This window comes from Notothenia coriiceps, unplaced genomic scaffold (assembly GCF_000735185.1).
Source record: "Notothenia coriiceps isolate Sejong01 unplaced genomic scaffold, NC01 NC01_scaffold00021403, whole genome shotgun sequence".
In the NCBI taxonomy this organism is placed as follows: domain Eukaryota; kingdom Metazoa; phylum Chordata; class Actinopteri; order Perciformes; family Nototheniidae; genus Notothenia; species Notothenia coriiceps.
Window position 1 is genome coordinate 46,139 of NW_011354104.1, and position 22,311 is coordinate 68,449.

The 22,311-nt window shown below is 39.2% G+C and overlaps 2 protein-coding genes across 2 annotated transcripts in view; one reads left to right on the top strand and one right to left on the bottom strand.

Moving 5' to 3' along the window:
* Positions 1-788, bottom strand: part of LOC104953264 (Scm polycomb group protein like 2) — a 28,604-nt gene extending 27,816 nt beyond the window's left edge. The window contains exon 1 of the mRNA XM_010780189.1: positions 704-788. The gene's annotated coding sequence lies outside the window, so the exon portion shown is untranslated. The remainder of the gene's footprint in view (positions 1-703) is intronic.
* Positions 789-5,198: 4,410 nt separating this feature from the next.
* The window catches only part of cdkl5 (cyclin dependent kinase like 5), a 31,881-nt gene continuing 14,768 nt past the window's right edge, over positions 5,199-22,311 (top strand). Inside the window, exons 1-12 of the mRNA XM_010780181.1 lie at positions 5,199-5,508; positions 7,659-7,990; positions 9,577-9,611; positions 16,590-16,635; positions 16,719-16,855; positions 17,272-17,392; positions 17,603-17,662; positions 18,554-18,644; positions 20,222-20,324; positions 21,029-21,115; positions 21,592-21,672; positions 21,804-21,979. Coding sequence (XP_010778483.1) covers positions 7,954-7,990; positions 9,577-9,611; positions 16,590-16,635; positions 16,719-16,855; positions 17,272-17,392; positions 17,603-17,662; positions 18,554-18,644; positions 20,222-20,324; positions 21,029-21,115; positions 21,592-21,672; positions 21,804-21,979 — 974 coding nt within the window. The 5' untranslated portion in view covers positions 5,199-5,508; positions 7,659-7,953. The remainder of the gene's footprint in view (positions 5,509-7,658; positions 7,991-9,576; positions 9,612-16,589; positions 16,636-16,718; positions 16,856-17,271; positions 17,393-17,602; positions 17,663-18,553; positions 18,645-20,221; positions 20,325-21,028; positions 21,116-21,591; positions 21,673-21,803; positions 21,980-22,311) is intronic.

Below are 22,311 nucleotides of genomic sequence, written 5' to 3' on the forward strand. Positions count from 1 at the left end.
TATATATATATTATTTAAAGATAATAATTACACACATTACCGCCGGGAGGCTGAGGGGTGTGACCCGCTGCAGACCGTCACCTCCAGGGAGGTAACTTAAAACATGGTTTCATATCCAAAAAAACTTTCATTTCAGAATGTTTTTCATAGAAACAGTTTTCCTGATACTAACATTTAGGTCTCATCTCTGTGACTTAAGATTGAACGTGTGGTTGATGAAAAGCACACATCTTTTTCATTTGCATGATGCAGGTTCGGAGGGGAAACACTGAATCAGCAGAAGAAGAAATTAGATTTTAAGAAAGGCATGTGACGCATTTTCTTTTGCGTTATGGTCCCAGTTTGTGGGCGGGACAGTGGTCATTATACAGGGCTAAACCATACAGTCTATAGGCTAAACACCGCTAACGTTTCGATACAAAACGGAGCGTGATAGGAACATTATAAGGCTGGAAGATCGTAAACGTGTTTTGGGTTGAAGTGTAACCCTCTTCAGGAATCCAGTAAACAAAAAGCAAAGGGGGAATCTGCAGAGTTCAACGTAGCTCCTGAACGCAGCGAGCTGTCCGCCTGAACAGAAAACAGTTTATACACGCTGTCTGAGTCACTGCAGGGACAAACAGCATCTAACATGACCGCTTATCCCTTCAAACCCGTCACTGGCAGCACATCAGAGTAATAATGAGACAGCAGCCGTACCAACCTTTTTGGATTTTGATGGGAGATTCCTCACTTTCTATCAGATGCAAGCCGCCATATCCGCTGCAGCTCCGCGCATGTCCACCACGCAGTGCTGTAATTCATATTTTCCACTGGAGGTTTAAAAAAAGAAAAAGAAACAGACAAGAGTAATGGGAAATTGTCAATTAGTCGTTTTATTGAAACAGATATTGTTTAATGTTCGCTTGTTATAATAAACTGCATGTCGTTTGGAAACGAAAACATTAACATTTATTGTGTTTTTCTCTGTTTTAATGCAGGAGAGGGTGGTGAAAATGCCACAGGTTATTATAACTGCAGACACCGGAAGGTCAGACCTGAGTGAGTGACAGCTAAATAAGAAAAAAACACTGAATGAAAATGAGAAACATTAGTAGATTAAGTGTTTGTAATAACAATATAAACTATAGTCCAATAAAAGGACATTGGATGATTATTAATGTTGACATAACCTACATCCTTTTTTACATCCTTTTAACACAACAGAGTAAAAAGAATAAAACTTGCAAAAGTATATACTAACACAAAATATTACAAGCAAATTGTACCTAAAGTAAAAGTAGCTACTCATTATCCAGAATGTTTGTTAACAACTTTTCTTAGGTTTGTATTCATATTCTTTCAGACTAAACAGCTGATGGGGTTCTTCTATACTTTATAAGCTGATGCATCATTTAGGTAAGAATGGAGAAACCAGCTCAAGTGCGCTAGAATCTGAAAGTACGCAACTGAAAAAAATCTGCCCCTTCCTTCAGACTTCCTTACAGAGCCCCTCCTCCAACACACACGGACGCTCACATGACCAATGAGGGCACGAGATAAATTTGTGCACGAGATGAAAGGCTGACAGGCAGGTAGGCCATACTGGTCGTGCTTTTTACAGTAGCTACTACGGCTTCCACAGATGCATTTTTGTATGTATTTATTGTCAAAGCATTTAATGTATTCATTGCTATCGGGATGTTAAGAGCATTCCATGGAATATAACAGGTGTTTCTGAAGTGAATTACCTATCCCACCTTTAGTCTGTTTTATGTGATAAAATATATTAACGTAGTAGTCTGCTGCATTATTTACAGGTGAATCTTTATGTTGTGCATATTTATAATCTTATGATTTCTAAAGTAGACACTACAGTATATCTACATACAGTATATCTATTTAAAGGCAGTTAGAAAAAAAACATCTTTCAAGCTCAGATACAAAAACTTCAGTATTTCCCCTCTGAAACGCATAAAGCCCCTGTCACACTGTCCCGAAATTGACACCCGATGGACACACGATAAAGGAAATGTTCAAATTCGGCTCTGATCGTAACAACATCGGGCCATTCGTGAGGGCATCTTAAGCCATCGTATGACCGGCGGACTCAGTGGCGGTTCTACAGGGTGGCACGGGGTGGCAGCTGCCACCTCAGAAAAATGCCTTGCCACCCCAGCTGCCACCCCAGTTGGCAGCTTTGTTTTGAAAGAAAAGTTGTGNCTCCGGCAGCAACTTCGTGAGCGGCAACTTCGTAAGGCACTCGTGAGGGCATCTTGTCAAGTCGTGTCATCTTCGTGTTATCATCGGTGCATTCGCCCTCACTCTGATCGGGGCGAATGCCCGATGGCACCGATGATAACAAGATGCCCTAACGATGGCCTTACGAAGGGCAAAATTGACCCTTCGCAAGGTCCTTCGGCAATTTTTTGGCATGCCAAAGATTTTGCCGCCGCTCCCAAAGTTGCTTACAAGGAAGTATTAATGCCATGTGGTAAAAACACATGCAAAAGTATTATCAAAGTATACTTCAGTATTTCAAAAAGTCTCCTGGGGGAGAATCAGTGGCGGTTCTAGACCAATTTGACTGGGGGCGCCAGGCTGGGGCCAGTTATTTTATGAGGAGGGCACAATAAATGCAGGACGAAAAAGACAAAGACAGTATGAAGTAATTGCGCATACACCTAAGAAAACAATGCAATATAGTTATTGATATTTGTTTCATTACACATTATTATATGCTTACCTTTGTGTTCTGTTTGGGTCAGTGGGACCCGTTTTCAGTGTTTACTAAAAGAAAATGTATGCAATTTAATTATTTGAACCTGCTTTATTTGGGGGTGTACCTAACCTTCTCTAGGGGGGTCCGGGGGTATGAACCCCCGGGAAGATATTTTTTGAAATGTTGAAGTTAAATGCATCAATCTGGTGCACTTTGAGCACAAAATGAATTTATGGATACAGCTCTCAACACTCATGAAAGAGAGCTGTATACTTTTGTATCAACAAATCTTTTAGAATATGATCACAACCAATAACAAATATATTCTAAAAGATTTGTTGATACAAAAGTATACAGCTCTCTTTCATGAGTGTTGAGAGCTGTATCCATAAATTCATTTTNGTGTGCCTNCAAATCTTTAGAATATGATCACAACCAATAACAAATCATTTAAACGAGTTTATTCTTATCTTATGTTACCTATAGTATTCTTTCTTTTTATTTATGCATATTTTACTAATCACTCCCCTTTCAAACTGTTTTTTTTTTTTACTGTCCTATAAAAAAAAACATATTTGTAAAGTAGGGGCTATTGAGAGCTTGCGAGATACCGGTAGCTCGTGACCGACGTGTTGGAGACCCCTGCTCTAATGGGTCCGACTAGAATGACAAATATCGTTACTTCCGCCTATTCCGTCAGCCAAGAAATCGTTTAATCATAAACATTTTTTATTTTTTTTTATTTTTAGGGGGGCCACAGGGGGTCCGAAGTCAGTGTTAGGGGGGCACTGCCCCCCCCTAGAACTGCCCCTGGGCCCGATGTTGCTACGATCAGAGCCAAATTTGAACATTTCCTTTATCGAGTGTCCATCTGATTGTTAATTGCACAACAAAATCATGTAAAAATATTATGTAAATAACCCAATTTGTGTTCTGTGAAACTGAAAAGGATATAATATATTATTTTGAAGGCGAGTTGACAGGAAGTTGTTGTTGCTATGGAAACAACATTACGGAGAAAACTTAATATCTTCTACATATAAAGACGGAGAAAGTAAAGAACAAAGTCTGAAAATATCAGCACAGTATCATAGTACTTTAACATAATTGTTTTTGTTTCTTTCGTTGCAGTTGTATGTCTTGAATGTAATGTAAATGTTGCCTTCGTGTGTGGTTCGGGCCATCTTCGTGCGAGATTCACAATTCAATATTCGTGCCATCGGGTGTACATTTCGGGACAGTGTGACAGGGGCTTAATTGCATGCACAAATACCTTTCTTTATTAGTACAGGACTTGATTAAATGTAAAGTTACTCAAAACAACAATACATATGTTTAATTGCTTTTAGGTGCAAAATGAAAAATGTCTTCCAAATGTTCCATTTGTGAAAAGGTCACTGACAAAATGTGAAATACTTGTTTCAATTCTTGATCTCTAAATATTAAAATAGTTGTATCTCAAATAACAAATGTGCCACAAATTGAGGTGAGAAAATGTTTTTATTTGGCTACGAAACGACCAAATGTTGCACATTTTATAATTACAGCTTTGCACTGTAATACCAAATGTCTCTTTATATTTGACAATATTACAACACATTAATGATGAGTCACTGTCCCCTCACAGGTCACTTGTGAAAACCTAAATAATGTATACTTATCTTACTTTACTCAAATGTATAGGCGACATTATCCCCACTGCATTCGAGACAATATTACCTCAACATTAATCTGAAAGCTAATTGTTTATATGTTAATGCTTCAGCAATACCATCATTCAATAACATTAATCATTATACATGATAAGAAGGGTATTTTATTAAAAAGAAAAACACACACATGCACTTGTATGGTTGGTTTAGGTATATTAATGATGAATTATGAAGTATTAATTTACATTGTGGTATAAATTGTCTGGATAGGAAGAAAAAACATATATGTTTTTGTCAGAGAATAATTTGCTAGATAAAAACAATCTGCTTTTAACACAATAATGTTTATACAGTTGTTGCAGTGACAACAGTGAGCCAAAAGGATGGTGTGGAGGTAAAAAACCGAACAGATGGCTAAGGAGGTATTTTTGCAGCATTTAATGTACAAATATATATCACCTGCTTATTACGAAACAGACTGACCAAGTGTCTTTGCTGAGAGTGAATTCACACTGATTTCACCAATTAGTGCAGTAATGAAGGGGAGGTGGTGGGAGAGAGTGAGGGCGTGCTGCAGGAAGATTTTTAATCAGTGTCACAACATGGTTTGACTAAAAGGGGGGATGCAACAGCACTGTCTGTCAGACACAGACAGTGTGGAATCTGGGTATTAGAGGGTGATTCATATCAGGCATATTTAAAGTTTTCCAAATGAGGAGATGGATTGCATTTTCATTCCAAAGTTTTATTTGATCACAGCTCTCACTATGTGAAGCCACTGTTGGAACGCGCAGCAGCCCTCTTTCTTATTGGCTGTCCGCAGCGTCGCTCAGAGGAATGACGATTTTGCTGCTATAACCAGCTGATACGGAGACTATGAACACGGAGCCTCTGAAGAATTGTTGACGGTACATGGATACCCTGTCATCGGCGATATGGCTGCAGATTTGGTCTCGTACCCATCCGGAGATTGAGTGAGTAGGATATTTGATCGTGTCACGACGCACAGGCCCGGGCTTTTTCACCCCCCTCACCCCCTGTCGCTCCACATGATGTTTCTTCGTCTTCCCACATCATCATCTCCATGGGCATGATGCTGTGTGCTCCACAGATTGAGCTTTCTCACCTCACATAGGCGACCCATCAAATCTGCAGGTAAACATGTCTTCATTGGTTTAATGATGGACGGGCTGCCATGGATTTTTGTGCGTGAATTGATGTCTAATTAGGGCTTTATGGGTAAACGCTATTTGCGGGTTCTGTTGTGCAACACTGTCGTGAACATGGTCCGTGAACTACCTTATAATATATGCACTGGTTGCTGTGTAGGCAGAGAAACGCGTGGACAGCGACGGAATGGTGGTGCGCTCCGCAACGCAGCGAGGAGAGAGACGCAGTTTCGATGCAGAGAGAGCAGCATTACTATCCTCTCTCTCTCACCTCACACACACGCACGCACACACATTCTCTCTTGTGCACACGGGAGCACGCACAAGCCCATTACATTCACAATCCCAAACTCAGTAATTCCCGTGATTTTTTTTGCATGAACACATCAACAGGCGTGTGTTTGCGAGATTAATGTTTCAGTCCAGACTATCAATATGTTCTGCACTTTCTTGACGTTTTCACGGTATTTCCATTTACCAACTGTCTGCCTGATGGCTGCAAGGAGAAGCAGCAGCTTATCAATAAACCGACTGTGTGCTAAACCCATTTTTTAGGAAGATTTGCCTCTAGGATATCATGCTTATAGGCTGCTCTAGTTGCAGGGTTTTGGGGTGTATACCCATTCAGGAGTGATACAGACAGTATAGATCTAATGACTCCCCAGAGGCAGCACCATATCCTTAAAGACGAACCATTGATGGCCTCATCATCCACCTTATCACTTCCCCTGGAAAGGCTGTGTGGAGTGTACACTGCATAGAAAACGCCCACACAGGCACATGAGCCAAATCAACATTTGTGTTGTTTTTGCACTGCTGAATATCAAGTGTTAAACAAATGAAGTTGGACTGCTACTGCGAGAAGCTTTGATGGGTCCAGTCCAACAACATTCACATTACAAAAGAGGTATTTCATAATTGTGGCCAGTTTTTGGCTGTGTGACAGGAGGAGATCTTAGGATATAATTGTTCTGAGTCTTTTTATTTTCCTAAACCAGAACACTTCATCTTTGAGTGTGTATAAATGTAGAACATTATCTTGGAAAACAAGGGGAAAGCAAAGTACCGGCTATATATTAGCACTAAGGAAGAATCTAAATGGTGAGAATCCTATATTTTACACATTTTGTTCAACATCTCAAATGCAGTTATACATTGGGTTAAACATTAAAGGCACCTTAGGATAATGGGAATATCCTTAGTTGTGCAGGTAGGGTCCATACAAACCAAAGAGATGGAAGCTCTTTCAACCTGCATACATGCTCAGAACAATGACAAAGCTTACATTCTCATGCTTAGCAGGTTTTATGTTACCATGTTAACCATTTTAGTTTAGTGTGTTAGCATGCTATCATTTGCTGATCAGCATAAAACTGTACAGCTGTATAGTACTGTGGACATATAATGTAACTACATTATATTTATAATGTAACTATATTTCCAGCTATTTGGTCATAAACCACAAGATCACAGAAGTAATTGAAATTCATTGTACGGGAACATGAATGTCTGGTCCAAATACCATGCCAATTTATTACATTGTTGAGACATCTCTATAAAAAACACAAGCATTCACCTGCAGAGGAAACGTCAGTTTGACCAAATTATTAGGATCTTTCTAAAAACCTTTACAGTATATTTGTAGCAAAAATTGTGCCACAACTGTGGCAAGCTAGAGGCACTTCCTCAGGACTTATCATCCTATCCATACCAAATGTTGCTGACATCCAGCCAATAGTTGTTGAGGGATTGGGGGATCACCTGTTTGATTCATCCTCTGGGGGTCTGCTGGGTTGTGGTCCAATTGACCAACAGTAAACTTAAAAGTTAGACCTGTGCAAAGTATTTTCTCCAGACTGTCCCCCTCGCAGAATCCTGCAGAAAAAATGTGTGGCTGATGGGAGAGAATGACTGTGTGGAAATCATGCTTTAGTCATCCATGATTTAAATGTGTCCTCAAGGAAATGCTGCCTTTTTGTACATGCACATGCCCTACATAGGCACCATCTGTGCCAGGAATACCATCAGCATGCTACTGCCGGTGCAAAGCATGTTGGGAAGTTGGACCTTGGAGTGACCCTTCGACAGCATATCTTATTAACACCTTGCTTCTCTGTTTTGTTTCATGTCCTGCAGGTACGACCGTGTGGAGGTTTGGATATAAATGCAAGAAAGACAACAAGGAATAAAGGGAGACAACTGAAACGACTTGAATCAGATCCATAAATAAAAGAACCCTGACATTCAAAAGCCAGATATAGACTGAGGAAGAGCCGTAGAATAATTTGTGAAGATGGGGTGTGGTCAGACGTCGTTTCTCATGGACTCTACAGTTCACCCCTTCAGCCGCCGATCAAAGCAGGATTCTCCGCGCTAAAACCCAAAGCAGCTTATTTCACCTGCTAGAGGAGCCCCCACCCTCGGTGATGTGATGAATAAGTTTGAAGTCCTTGGCATTGTGGGAGAAGGTGGGTGTTTTTACACAGCATATTTGACAGCATGTTTGTGGAACGTGAGGAGAATGTGCGTTGTTAACTTTCAACTCTGAGGTTGGTGATCAGATAAGGTCATATATCCACGGTGTGCGCTTTAATGCTGATTTGGGTGTGGGGTTGTTTCAGTTTGCATTGTATAGTTGAAACCTGCACATCACAGTTGTCAGATGTTATATCTCCGGCATGTCCTGATCATTTTATCACAATTCTGAGGGATATTGTTGGAGTTTGTGGCCTGAAAGGTTTGCAGACGTTTGAGTGGTATGTAACCATGTCTGACCTCACAAGGGAAATTACAGAATTAATAAGTTGTTTGCTACATTTTCTCAAATATTTTCCCGAGCCATTATTTTCCTGGACTGCTGATAGAACCAGGCTATCGGAAACAGGCTTATATTTACCAGGGCCTTATTTCTATTTTTCCCTGCATTATATCTAGCAGATTTGACTAAGAATCTTCACTGTCTCTTGATTATGCTTGTTAGACAATTTTATCAGTGTGGAAACAAAGTCATCAGTCATCACTCACCAGTACCTGCTCTGAGTTTCTTTGATGAGAGACCAGACCTTTATTAACTTTTACACTCTCAGGAAAACATGAAAGTTCAGAGGTCATGAGCATAACCCCAGATGGTTTGCGTTGTTTGTTTCTGTAAATGTGTGCTTATGTGTTTTGCAGAATAACAAAAAAGGTCAAATTTGCTTGAGTAACCAAATTGGTAATTGGTAAATAAATGAGAAAACAACTAATCTTTCTGCCAATGATGATTGAGTAGTAGTATAAGACCTTGACACATTAAACAACGCAGGAATGATTTCATCTTAGCTTATTTCAGTGAGTCAGGCTGACATATATCCCTGGCTTTACTTTAATGTGAGAAGTCAGAGTAACCAAGTGTTTATTGTTCTGTAGATAATTCTCACTAACTGCGATCTACAACAGTGCTTGTCAGGATAAATTAATCAAAAAGTATGACACATGAGAGCTGCAATTAAAGGAGGCAATTATTTCTCATAATACAAAGAATGTAGTCCTGAAAAACTGCACTTTACTTTTATGTCATCACTGTTGGTGTAAACATGTCGGACAATTAGTTGTTTCTTGGTCCCCGGTTAAATTAAACATTTAAACTGAAACAGCTACAACTGAGACTGGACCTCATTATGTTTCGTGTGTGATTTGAGTGGAAACAAAAGCAGTTTGCAAAGAAAATGTACTTACAACCAATGCAAGTCTGTCTGACATGCCTGAAACACAGGCCCAACATAGACCTGACCTCTTAGTGAAATACAGGTGTGTGTGTGTGTGTGTGTGTGTGTGTGTGTGTGTGTGTGTGTGTGTGTGTGTGTGTGTGTGTGTGTGTGTGTGTGTGTGTGTGTGTGTGTGTGTGTGTGTGTGTGTGTGTGTGTGTGTGTGTGTGTGTGTGTGTGTGTGTGTGTGTGTGTGTGTGTGTGGAGTGTGTGGGAGAGTGCGTCCACCTCACCTACTAACTGTTGTTTAGCCAGAATTCTCAACTATTTTTTACGAACATGTTTGTTTGTTTTTTTCTTTTTTCCAGGAGCATATGGAGTGGTGCTCAAGTGCAGGCATAAGGTAAGACTTTTAGAGATTTCTCATTTCTGTTATTGATATTTGTATGACAATATTTATGTTAGCATTATTCTAAAAGTCTTTGTGTCATAGTTCATTTTGAGATGTTAAAATCATACGTTGATAAAATATGTAGACTGGATTAATCAGTCAATTTTCAAGCAAAAATTGCCATCTTTGTGTCTGTTACAGTTTCAAGGATTGGCTACTTGTTCTTTGTTTTTTAACTCTTGGTCGGATACATAATACAATCAAAGGGCAGGATAATTGGTGATGGCCATTTTAATCAATTAATAGAGAACGTCATCGACACAATCATCTATATGGAAAATGTTTAAGTTGCAACCTAAATTGAAAAACTAAAATAGGTAGAGGATGCCTAATATTTAAGTTACATTGGGTTTATAGTCATAAGAGAAGTAGTACAAGTACTCATTCTCTCGGAAAAATGCAATTGGCAACAAATAACTAGATAACCTCTTTCCTTCCTTACTGTCACTAGCATATTTTATTTGTTTGTAAATCTCATCAACAATGGTCAATTATAATGGCTAACACCAAATTGCTTGCTAGCTTGAGTCTAAAACGTGCATACCAATGTTAAAGTACTGTTTCATTTAACAGTTTGAAAACAAGCTGAAATATACTGTCGATATAATGCGGTTGTGTATTATCTTCCTCTTCTTGCTGTTTTTTACATAGCTGTGAAAAGAAAGCGGAACAAGGATAGATAAACAATCAACACATCCTGGTTAATAAAGTCATGAAAAGGTTAATCTGAATGAAAAAATCCATCACTGTTCAAATTAACCATCAACAATCGGCGTAGGATTGGGTGTGACACATCGGACAAACGAATTGTTCCAAACTGTTCTTGACAAAATAAAATAAATAGATTAGAACAGATATGAGAGGGGAAACTATTCAGTTAAGTGAGTATCTGTACTGTCATTAAGAACAGAAACAAAAAACTAGGGCCTTTTTGCCTTAAACTCACAAATTATTTTGGAGAAAGTATTCCCACATTCCTTTTGATAATGACATTGTTATGTCATGTAATATATCACAAAAATTAAAATTAAAGAACCAATGCCAGACATTTTCCATTTGAAGTGATTATGATGCAACTGTCTCGATGTGAAAGAGAAGAGAAGACTTGAACAATTATTTTAGACAAAGTAAAGGCTTCTCAGAGTTTATAAATAAATACTTTCTCTCTTCCAAACTAAGCCACTTGGAGGAACGTTCATTATAAAATGTTCTGTAGTGAAGAATAATCTGAGTGGATAGAGTAATAGGTTCAGCTTTGACTGCATAACATAACATATTTTTTGTCTAATTCTGTATCATTCTCTCTCATTTATGAACATAATATATTTGTGAAAAACACCTCACTCCACACGAGAGCGAGAGAGGACTAATGTGGGAGGAGTGACAGTCGCAGCGAAGTCAACGAGAGGAAAAGGACATTTTTAAATATTTAATGCTGCTTTTACCCTTATGTGTTTCTTAGAGAGTATTCAAAATGGCTATTTTTATTATTGTTTCCTACGCTAACCCAAGTATGTTTAGAATTCAAAGATGTAATTGGAAGCAAACAAATCTGGGTAGTTACTGCTTACATTGCGTGACAGCTGAATGGGAAATGAAACTAAAATGGCTTGATTCATTATGTGAGTACTGTGAGTGCTGGGCGTTTGCCCTGTGGTCCCCGCACGCCATGTTGGCATGTTTCGTTCATTTCAGGCCCTTTCACTTGACCAAGTTTTCTCAACGCTACACTTCATGAACATTTCAAGTGAGCCATAAATTATATACATTGAGTGAGAACTCTAAATATGCAATCACTTGCGTTCTTGAGACATGAACGAGGTGGTTAGCAGAACATGAGGGTTAGAGAGGAAGTTGCAACCCCAGCAGAGACAGATTAAACGGTAAACCACAATCTGCATGATCAGACGTGTTAAAATGCAAACTGAAAGCGACTAAACATGGGCATTTGTTGTCACATTTCTCTTGTCTTTCAAAGATTAACATGTGTCTGTAAAGTGTTTGTTCTCTGATTAAGGTCTTTGTGTAAAGCTGCCTAAGAAAATGTTTCTCCATATCAACACTAGTCACGAAAGGAACACATATAAAAATGACTTGGTTTGCTGCTAACTTTGGAGAGAGAGGCAATTAATAGTAATTATAATTTATATTCTTTGTAATAAAAGCACAAGTAAATGTGTGAGAGTGTTCAACCACTGAGAAATGAAAGTTTAGGGCTACTTAATCAGTAAAGAAATTATGTAGTGTGTCAAATGTTTCTGAATAACAATATGTTTTAATGCTTGATAACAACATATAAACCAAGGTCAACAACACCAATTCATACATTTTTTCATTTCAATCTCTTTTCTTTTCTACGGTTTATTGCACCACATATTATATTCCCAACAATACCAAAGAAATGAAGATACCAGCTGTCAAAGTGTGATAATGTTAAACCCTTTCTATGGCACCAACTTACTAAGAAGTGACATGTGACACGTTTCCCACTTATATAACAGTTGTGGAGGATTCATTTTCACACATAAAGCCAGAGAATCAGACCATGGCAATGAAAGCTTTTTAGCTTTGCTGCGAGAGAGCAGTTTATTTTTACTTTTCTCAGCTGGAAGGAGGGCAAAAGAGAAAAAGGGTGGCAGAGGGAGAGCGCGCGTGTGTGTGTGTGTGTGTGTGTGTGTGTGTGTGTGTGTGTGTGTGTGTGTGTGTGTGTGTGTGTGTGTGTGTGTGTGTGTGTGTGTGTGTGTGTGTGTGTGTGTAGGTAGTAGGATTTTTAAAGGGAGGTATTGAATATGGAGACTATGCTGACAGTAAATGGGTCACCCTGTTAGGAGTCGACAGCAGTCTGTGGTAGTGCGAGGTAGCGGGCTCAAACCCAAGCAGGTGACTCAGAAGAGTCTAACTGTACTACCAAGACACAAAATGCATTATAAATGTGTGCCCCTGTATAAATTATGTATACTTTACAGTACAGCATGTGTTTGATGGAACATTTAATTAGCCGAGTGAATGTGTGCCCGCGTTTGTGCAATGTTCTGCCACTTTATGGAAGTGTTGTATTAGCGTATGTGGGTGTGTGTATGTGGAGGCTTATGTGTTATCTTGAATTTGTGTGTTGGGAGTGACAATGGCTCAACCTACACGCTAGCCGGTTATTCCTGGTGCCTAAATGTTATCTGCTGTATTGTATTGCTTAAGGGTTTTTAATTAATTTCCACTGGTTGGGTTAACAGGAACTGTTTTAGTTACTCTTTGAAAATTATTTAAGTATTTTTTTAAAACCTGGGGATTTTGCTATTTTTAAAGTTTTGAATCTTTGTAGGCAGAATGCTTTTGTGGTTTTGACTGTTGGTAAACCATAGTAAGTGCCTGGGCTCTAGTTACTTTTGATTGACATTTTATATATTTATAAAAGGAACTGGGTTACGATAAAAAGATTGTTGATGTAAGATATCAGTCTGGATGAGAATAAACGTTGCTTTTGTTTAATATAAGGTTTTGTCACAGTTTAAGATTACTTTACTCTACATGTTGAAGAGCACAAGTTCAGCGGCACGGTACCTATCCCAATATCAGTAAACATTGAGAAGTTAATGGAAATAGTATTTAGGAGGCAAATAAAGACAAGAAATAAAAGAAAACTAAATGTGTAAATAGATATGGACCTGTGTCAGAAAGCAAATGTAATTGAATAAAAGGGCAAAAAGAAAGGAGATAAGGACAATCAAAATATGGAGTTTTCAGGATGGGGGGGGGGGTGGTGCTGAGATGAGTAAAATACAGCACTGCAAATAGATGACAGGCCAATTGCTACGTGCTTTCAGGTAGAGATGGGATATAAGTGTGGTGTATTTTTCCCATTTAGCATAATTATGCTGACCTCTATATAACAGACATGTATTAATATGAAAGATAAGAGCACTAACATCACCTCCTCTGTGGCACAGATTATGGTAGCCTGATTATTGCACACATCCTGCCATTCTATGATAAACCTTCATTGCTGATGTGAAAGCTATAGCTCTTTTGTTGAATGTGACAATCAGTGGCTGTTCATGTCCTCAGCAGAAAATTAGCAAGAGGTTATTTTTAGATATGCTGACTTTACAGTGGCTCAAAAAAGGTAAATCAGTGGAGGTCAGAGCCACAAGCATCATCAGCAAATTACAGGGTGCTGCCACAGAGCGTGTGTAACATGCTATCTGTGTTTCTGAGTTTGCCTCATCATTGAAGACAAAGAAGAACATTACAATGAAATCACGGATGTACTTTCTTTCACTGGAAACTGAAGCTCTACTTATAATTAATTGTAAATAAGAGCTCTTGCCCCATGCTATTTGATTTTGTTTTCTGTTCCTAACCACGTGGTCCTGTTTTCGACACTGAGGCGGACTGTCTCTCTGACCCTCTTTAGACAAAAGGACAATAGATAAACATGAGAGTATCAGAGGACAGAGGACACTGGCCTGATGCTGTAATTCCCTCTGGACTGCTGTTGTCAACATCTCCTCAGGGTCTAACATTAGGATTAAATAATGAGGTTACTCAGTTATGTTGCGCCCTTTCAAATCATTTGACATTCTTTTTAAATATAATTTCAGTCTTTAACTTTTTTCTGTTTTTAGTGTGACCAAAGGACAAACTCTTTAATGCAAAAAATCGTATTTAAAGAATATTTTAAAATTACATCTTTCATACTTCCACTGAAGCAAACAGTTTGTGTTATGTATTGTTTCAAGCTATATAAATTCCATCAAGGGCATTATCTTTTAATAAAAAAAATATATTTACGTATATAATCTTGCTCACCTGTGAATACCTGCTTGACTTGTGTCTGTGTGTGCATCTAAGGACTTCAGTCTCACCTCTCATGTATCAAAGTTAATCTACAGCCTTACAATAGTCATTGTTCATTAAAATACAAACCATATAACCTCTGAGTAATTTTACCTAAATCCAGATAGTTATTTCTCAACACTTTCTAAGGAAAATCATCGCCAGACCAAACTGCTACTCTATGTTAGGAAGGAGAAGCTTTATCAGGTTTCACTGGAGCATACTGAAACAAATCATCAGAGACAATTTGGTGATTTAAAGGTAGGGTAGGTAATTCACTATAGAAACACTTTTTGTTATATTTCATGGAATGCTCTTAACATCCCGATAGCAATGAATACATTAAATGCTTTGACAATAAATACATACAACAATTTCATCTGTGGAAGCCGTAGCGCTGTAAAAGATGGCCTACCTGCCTGTCAGCCTTCCATCTGTGCACAAACTTATCTCGTGCCCTCATTGGTCACGTTCGTGTGTGTTGGAGGAGGGGCTCTGTAAGGAAGTCTGAAGGAAGGGGCAGATAGTTTTTTTTTTCAAGTTGGTTTATCCATTCTTACCTACCCTACCTTTAATGTTAGTCCTCCAGCATACTTGGGACCAAATGAAGTTACTTTATGTACTCTGAGATAAGGCACGGAAATGCTCACTGCAGTGTCAAGAGGTAGCTCTATCACATAGATTGCTTTATTGTGGGAAATAATTCCCCTTTGCAGGAGCTTCTCATGGAGGAGTGTGGTGCAGTTGGTGGTGCGTTGGTGTTCGGATCAGGGGGTCACAGGTTCAAACTCCACTGCAGTCAGCATGTCGTTGTGTCCCTGGGCAAGACACTTCTCCCCAAATTGCTCCTGTGGGGATTGCCCACAGTATTGAGTATGTAAGTTGCTTTGGATAAAAGCGTCTAACAAGTAACATGTAATATAATATAATGTAATATGGTCTTAAACACAATACAGCGGGGTAATCATGAAAGCATGATTTATATCTGGCTGTGTTCATTGTATTTTGCCCAAGCATAGACAGAGCCAGTAGAAAAGCATCTATTAAAACCTGAAGAGGATTTGAAGACATGTGCAATTACCCTATGAGTGTCCTATTTGCAAGAACATACCTAATTTATGTTTTTTTTATCCCACAAATAATCAACCTGATATGTGGAAACCTGCAGCGGAACCTACAGTTGTATTGTTTTCCAGTAAAGCCGGACAATAGACTTGATGTGTGAAGCTGCAGCACAGCCTTTGAAACAAAATACGGCTAAATCTCTGTATCTGCATCCACAGCAGCTTGTAAAATTCAGCAAAGTCACTCAAGCTACCAGCAAGGAGCTGAAGGAAACCTACGATGCACATTAACTATGCCAGGGTGTGCTGTTTCTTGTGTGGGATTGCCCTGTGGCACAATAATTAAAAAGAGAGCACACAGCATGGCTCTTGACTTGGCAATGCCTGAAACTTGGGCTTCCTTTTTTTATTGAGAGGCCAGGAAATTCATTTGAATTTCTTTAGCTTTTCTCTTTTACGTCTTTTTCACCAATCCCTCGACAAATACTTTCTATGTCTGACATCTTATTTGAATGTTGCATGTATCTTTGTATCTGTCATTATATCTCAGAAAATCACTGAGCATTTTTTAACCCTCCTGTTGTGTTTGTTTTTCCCCCCTTACTTTGGTGTTCGTAGTCAAATTTGACCGATCCTGTTTTAACTGCTATTACATTAACACAAAAATCATTAATCATCACCAAATTTCATTTAATGCCCTTTCAAACTGTAAATATTGTATCAGACTACAGCTATACATGAAAAACTGCAGTGAATATACAAAGAATAGACACTGAACATGTATTGCGTGTGCCAGGTTTGATCCAAGCCATCCAAAATTCAATGAAAGTGGTGATCAGCAAATGTATATATTCAAATGTCTACTGTGAAGGATATCATAAAGCCTTAATGCAATCGAATGTAAAACAAAAAAGTTATGATTGATGAAAGTAGTAAATCGGTCAGATTTGACCCGAACACAACAGGAGGGTTAATTCAATGCCTTTTTTTTTCCTTTCGATTGAACAAAACTCACATCCTGATGTCTTCACAGGAAACCAATGAGCTGGTGGCCATTAAAAAATTCAAAGACAGCGAAGGTGAGTGAAGGAGCGAGGCAGGGAGAAATGGAGGGATAAAAAAAAGTAAGCAATTTAAGTCAGTCTTTTTAATTTCCGCACAGAAAATGAGGAGGTCAAGGAGACGACGCTTCGGGAGCTGAAGATGCTCCGGACCCTGAAGCAGGACAACATCGTGGAGCTGAAGGAGGCTTTTCGCAGGAGGGGGAAACTCTACCTGGTCTTTGAATATGTGGAGAGGGTCAGCCTGACACTATCATTATTATTTCATGCTATGCCCTCACTGATTGCTTATCTCCACTCTGCTGCATCTAGTTTCAGCATGTTGAGACTGCTCAGTTAAGCATAAAAACAGCATCACCATGGCAACATATGAACTATGCTGTTGGTGAATAATGGTATTCCCCACTGTGTTGCCAGGGTATCCAGCCAAGAGTTTATTTCATGACAGGTTTTTATTTTCATACTGTACTCAAGTAATTCTAGCATGGTGTCCCCTCTGACTCCTCAGGGTTTAAAGGAAAAGTGAGATCAGGGAGTCCAATCCGCCCTGTAGGAATAATCCAGGACAAAGTTCAGCAACATTCATATTTTAAGAACACATATTCAGCAAACTCAACCTGCAGCTACACATCCTCTCTCTTCTCTGGTTTGCAGAACATGCTGGAGCTTTTAGAGGAGCTGCCCAACGGTGCACCGCCTGATAAAGTCCGCAGCTACATCTACCAGCTCATCAAAGCCATCAACTGGTGTCACACCAATGATATAGTCCACAGAGGTGAGGAGTGCATCTTTATTTCTACATCAATGTCTCAACGTTAGTGTCACCTGGTGTTTAGACTGAAAATCGCAATCATCTTAAGTAAAACAGGTTGTTTTAGCTCACTTTAAATACAGGGTAATTGGCTTATATTGGGATTGTGTTACAATTGCAATTCTATCACTGAAACATGTTGCTAAAAGTTGTTTTTCTACGTCTCTAATACAGATATCAAGCCGGAGAACCTCCTCATTAGCTCCGAGGATGTTCTCAAACTCTGTGACTTTGGTGAGTCGTTGGTCTTCTCCTTACAGCTGCCATATTATCACGTCGAGCTGTTGAGATTGACATGGGCACTGCAGTAAAACCAGTGCAGTGTTTTACACGTTTACTTGTCAAATAGATCTAATTGCATTGGTTCAACAGAGGGAATCAGCTATTAACAGTGATTTATTAGACATCCTGCTGTACATAAAGGTTCATTATGATGTTTTCACATTATCTGCGATTTTTTTAATTTATATCTTTGTTTTTAACCTTGGCAGTTTGTTTTCTTTGGCCTCACGTCTCTGTGAAATATCCCACCATTAATTTGTCCCCTTGCAAGTAGTAAAAAAATCAATTCTGCCACTGGAAAGCAGCCAACTGGCTGTGTCAAACGTACTAAGGTGTTTTTTTTTGCACAATCAAACTGCCATACTAATATCTAAAGAAAGTCCAGTGAAGGTTAGGCTTCTGTTTCCCCTGTAAAATACTAACCGTATAGTTAGAGCATTGCTTTGTAATATTCGAGTTTCCCAGGTGAATTTCTGTGCCTATTTTCAAAATCAGTCACTCAGCTTTGCATACTTTTATCTAATGCAATCCTACTGACTCAGCTGGGGTGAGAATTGTTTGTTATTCACTGTTAGAGCTGGCATTCTGCTTATTGTGATGTTTCATGCTTAAATTGGAGTTTTGTACAGCCGCACCACGGTCTCCGCCCTCCTGCAGTGACATAACTAATTAGAGTCTGGTCACATGGGATGATGGCCATGTTGTTACTATCGCCGTCCAAGAGTGTTGATTACACTTTACTCTTACTAATTAGCCATTTATATGTTTCACACAGTGCTGAATGTCTAAAACATAGTGTCAGTATCTATGAGATTGATTCATCTCCATATTTCTCTGGCTCAGGTTTCGCTCGTAACCTGTCTGAAGGAACAGATGCCAATTACACTGAGTATGTGGCTACAAGGTGGTACCGCTCTCCTGAGCTGCTGCTGGGGTGAGTGTGCTTGTGTGTGTGTATGTGTTTGTGCGTGTGTGCGTGCAACATGAAAATCAAGGAGAAAGAGAAAGTGACCTCATTCTGTTGGCTCGCGCAAGTCATTCTCAGCATTTCTTTAATTCTCTACCAGCTTTTATAGAAGATTGTGTCAGACAGTGTCACTTTGATCTATCACTTTCTTTCCTGATAGTGTTTCCAATAACCTAATTCAAGATACAGGATACCTTTCCGACACCAGTGCTCTCATTTTCCTGAAATCCCAATCTTTCAAGCGTACTGCAAAGAAGTGATTTGAATATGTTTCCTTTAAGGTTACATGAGGCTAATTATTGCCATGGCATTACAACTCTAAGAGATATAAAGAAATCACTGCATTTCATAATGATAACACTAAGTGACTAAAATAAAGCAACCATTAAAAAACTGGGACCAAAGATCCCAAATGTGTCTATGAGCTTTAAAGGATCTGGCAGCGCATATTCATTCATACGTATGAGATAGTGGTGTTTGACACACACAAATATACTACCAGTAAAACCTCAGCCGTTCTCCAGGTGTCCATGAGAGGATTACAGAAGGTCCCCAGAGAAATTAGTAGCAGCAGAACATGCATGAAAACGACTACTCTGCTCTTAGTTGTCATTCCTAATACGTCACCTTACCTTCTGTAAGGCTTCCTAGATGTGTCCGGTCACATCTAACATATTGTCACAGTCTTGTCAAATCACGCCTCTCAAACTCATCAGCTTTCATGAGCTGCAAAAACAACCTTATTTTCAGCCTTATAGTTGAGTGTTCATATGTCTTAAGAAGTAGTGAATGTTCTCAATCTATAGAGGGACAGTCAATACTTTTATTTATCTAAAAATTCACCAAATTTGAAAAATAATGACTTAACATTTTTTATAATTACGACAGCAGCTGCCAATTTATTCATATTCTAAAACAGCAGCCAGCTGGGAAGCATTATAATATTTAATTGTTTCATTTTGTTGTATTATATGTATGTATTTCTTTGCACAAGGTTCAATTCAATGAATAACGTTGCGTAACTTCCATATTCACCCTTTTCATCACATCATAGATGAAACAGGTGTTTCTCTTTTCCCCAAAAGAGACGATGATTCACCTGCTTCAATAATATGACACGAACCATCGTGCACACTGTATCCTGAGACTACGTTTCGGATTTTCGCAGTTTATGCGGTTTTTTGCTGCATTGAATGTCCATTCTCGCTTATAACAGCTGAATGTCATGTAGCTTCACTGCTGTAGCCTGATTTAGTAAATGCCCTGGAACATTTATTGAGACAGCGTTTGAATGCCGCCCACTCAAATACTCTCTCCCTCCAACACCACCGCTCCTCTGCTTTTCTGCTGCCAGATCTCTCGCCATTTCTCACCAGACTCCTCAGCTCCGTTCCTTTAGAAATGCCCATCGTCTTTATGACCAGCAGGAACTCAGCATCCATCCTTTTGTTTTACTGCACCACCATCCCAAAAAATAACATTATCCTCTTCTCATCATTCTTATAATCATCTCTAAGTGATATGTTGTTACTCTCTCTTCCCAGGGCTCCCTATGGGAAGGCGGTGGACATGTGGTCGGTGGGGTGTATCCTCGGGGAGCTGAGTGACGGACAGCCTCTGTTTCCAGGGGAAAGTGAGATGGATCAGGTAGGCAATGAAACAAAAAGGTCCATTAGTCAGTTCATCAAAAATAATAATAATGTTTTCATGGCAACTATAATCTGTGCCTGGCGAAGAGCCGCTTTGACTTGACATTTTTTCTGCTATAAAAATAAAGCAGACATTAAAAAGCTATGATAGTGTTGGATAGTGTTGGACCCAAAACCTGGACAAAAAAGTGTTTCATGTTTATTTTACACATTGTTTGCATCTGATATAATTTTGATATATATCAGGACTTAATGGTTTTGGTTTAATTTAAAAAAAACTCTTTAAAGGAACTGCACACTTCCAAACAACAGACACATAAAGTTCACAACCAGAGCTAGTGAAAATAATAATGAATTTTAGAGCTAAAAGGAGAGTGAATATTGGCCTTTGATTATAATGAGCACACAAACTCAAATTAATGCAATTGTTACTCTGCATCTGCTAGACAAGCAACTCTTGACATCTTCAATATCCATAAAGCTGTCAAAGAAAATCACCTTAGTAGCTGTTTACTCATTTCCTATTTTCTTCGTCAGCAGATATACAGATTTACTATAGATTTGTCCAAATTCCTTGCTTGAGGACCTTATGTACTTCTTGTCCTCCTTTGGTTTAACAATTAGATTGACACTTCATCATTGTTGACCTTGCAAACAGCCATTCTCACCTCTTAATGTCTTCACTTAATCACTTATCTCCAGCTCTTCACCATTCAGAAGGTTTTGGGGTCGCTTCCTGCAGAGCAGATGAAACTCTTCTACAACAACCCTCGCTTTCATGGAATCAGAGTAGGACAAATTCTCTTTTACACTTTTTACAGTCTTCGTCTTCTTACCCCTCCTACCACCAGATTTGTCCTCCCTTTCAGCTCCCTCTCTCTGCCTATATTTCCCTCTCTCTCCCTCTCTCTCATGGCAGTGTTCCCAGCACCATGACTGAGTGGATTGCTATGACTCATGAGCTAGGTGGTTGGTGTTTAGTTTAGCAGCAAGAGAAAATGTCCCAGAAGGCCGAACCAAACTTTGTGTGTGTGTGTGTGTGTGTGTGTGTGTGTGTGTGTGTGTGTGTGTGTGTGTGTGTGTGTGTGTGTGTGTGTGTGTGTGTGTGTGCGTGGTTGAGAGTGACCTAGTGATGGATTTATGTCAGAATTAAGGTTTTTACTGGCAGGAGCATCTACCATGTTAGAAATCTCTCATTCTCTTTTCTATACGTCAAAAAGTCTAATTTCGATACAAATTTGATCCACTGTTTGTCTGTGTGCCAGTTTCCCTCAGTTACTCATCCTCAGACTTTGGAAAGAAGGTACCAAGGCATCTTGAGTGGTTTGATGTTGGATCTGATGAAGGTATTACATCTGAAACTCTAAATCCATATCATGGAGAATACATGGACATGTTGTCTTGACTAATATAATTCAATCAACTTAATATCCTGTCAATAATCAATATTTAATCACTTAACATGTTTTCCCATCAGAGCCTGTTGCTGTTGAATCCTACTGAGCGTTACCTGACGGAGCAGAGTCTGAACCATCCAGCCTTCCAGCCTCTGAGGCAGGCGGAGAGAGAGAGGCCTCCTCCTGCCTCGCCCAACCCACCGCGCTCTTCCAAGAGGAAAACACACCATCACGGAGAGAACACAGTTCCCACAAGGTAGGACTCCTTTATCTGTACCTCTCGCCAACACCTCTTTATTTTGTCATAATTATTTAACTTAGATAGGTTGATAGGTTGGAAACTCTAGATTGGAAACCTTCTATCACATCACAGGATATGTCATAATTTCACAAATCCAAACTGTGACCCTTTTTCAACAGGGGTATCTATAGAGAGCTGTAGCTTTAACAGTTTAAAGCGAGTGAAAGTCACAGAGATTACAAATGTTTTCCTGTGGGGCTTGCGTTTCTTGCATCAACTATGATCAACTAGACAACAGTATATACCATCCATGCATGCAGGAAAATATTTTCCATGTGAGGGAAAAT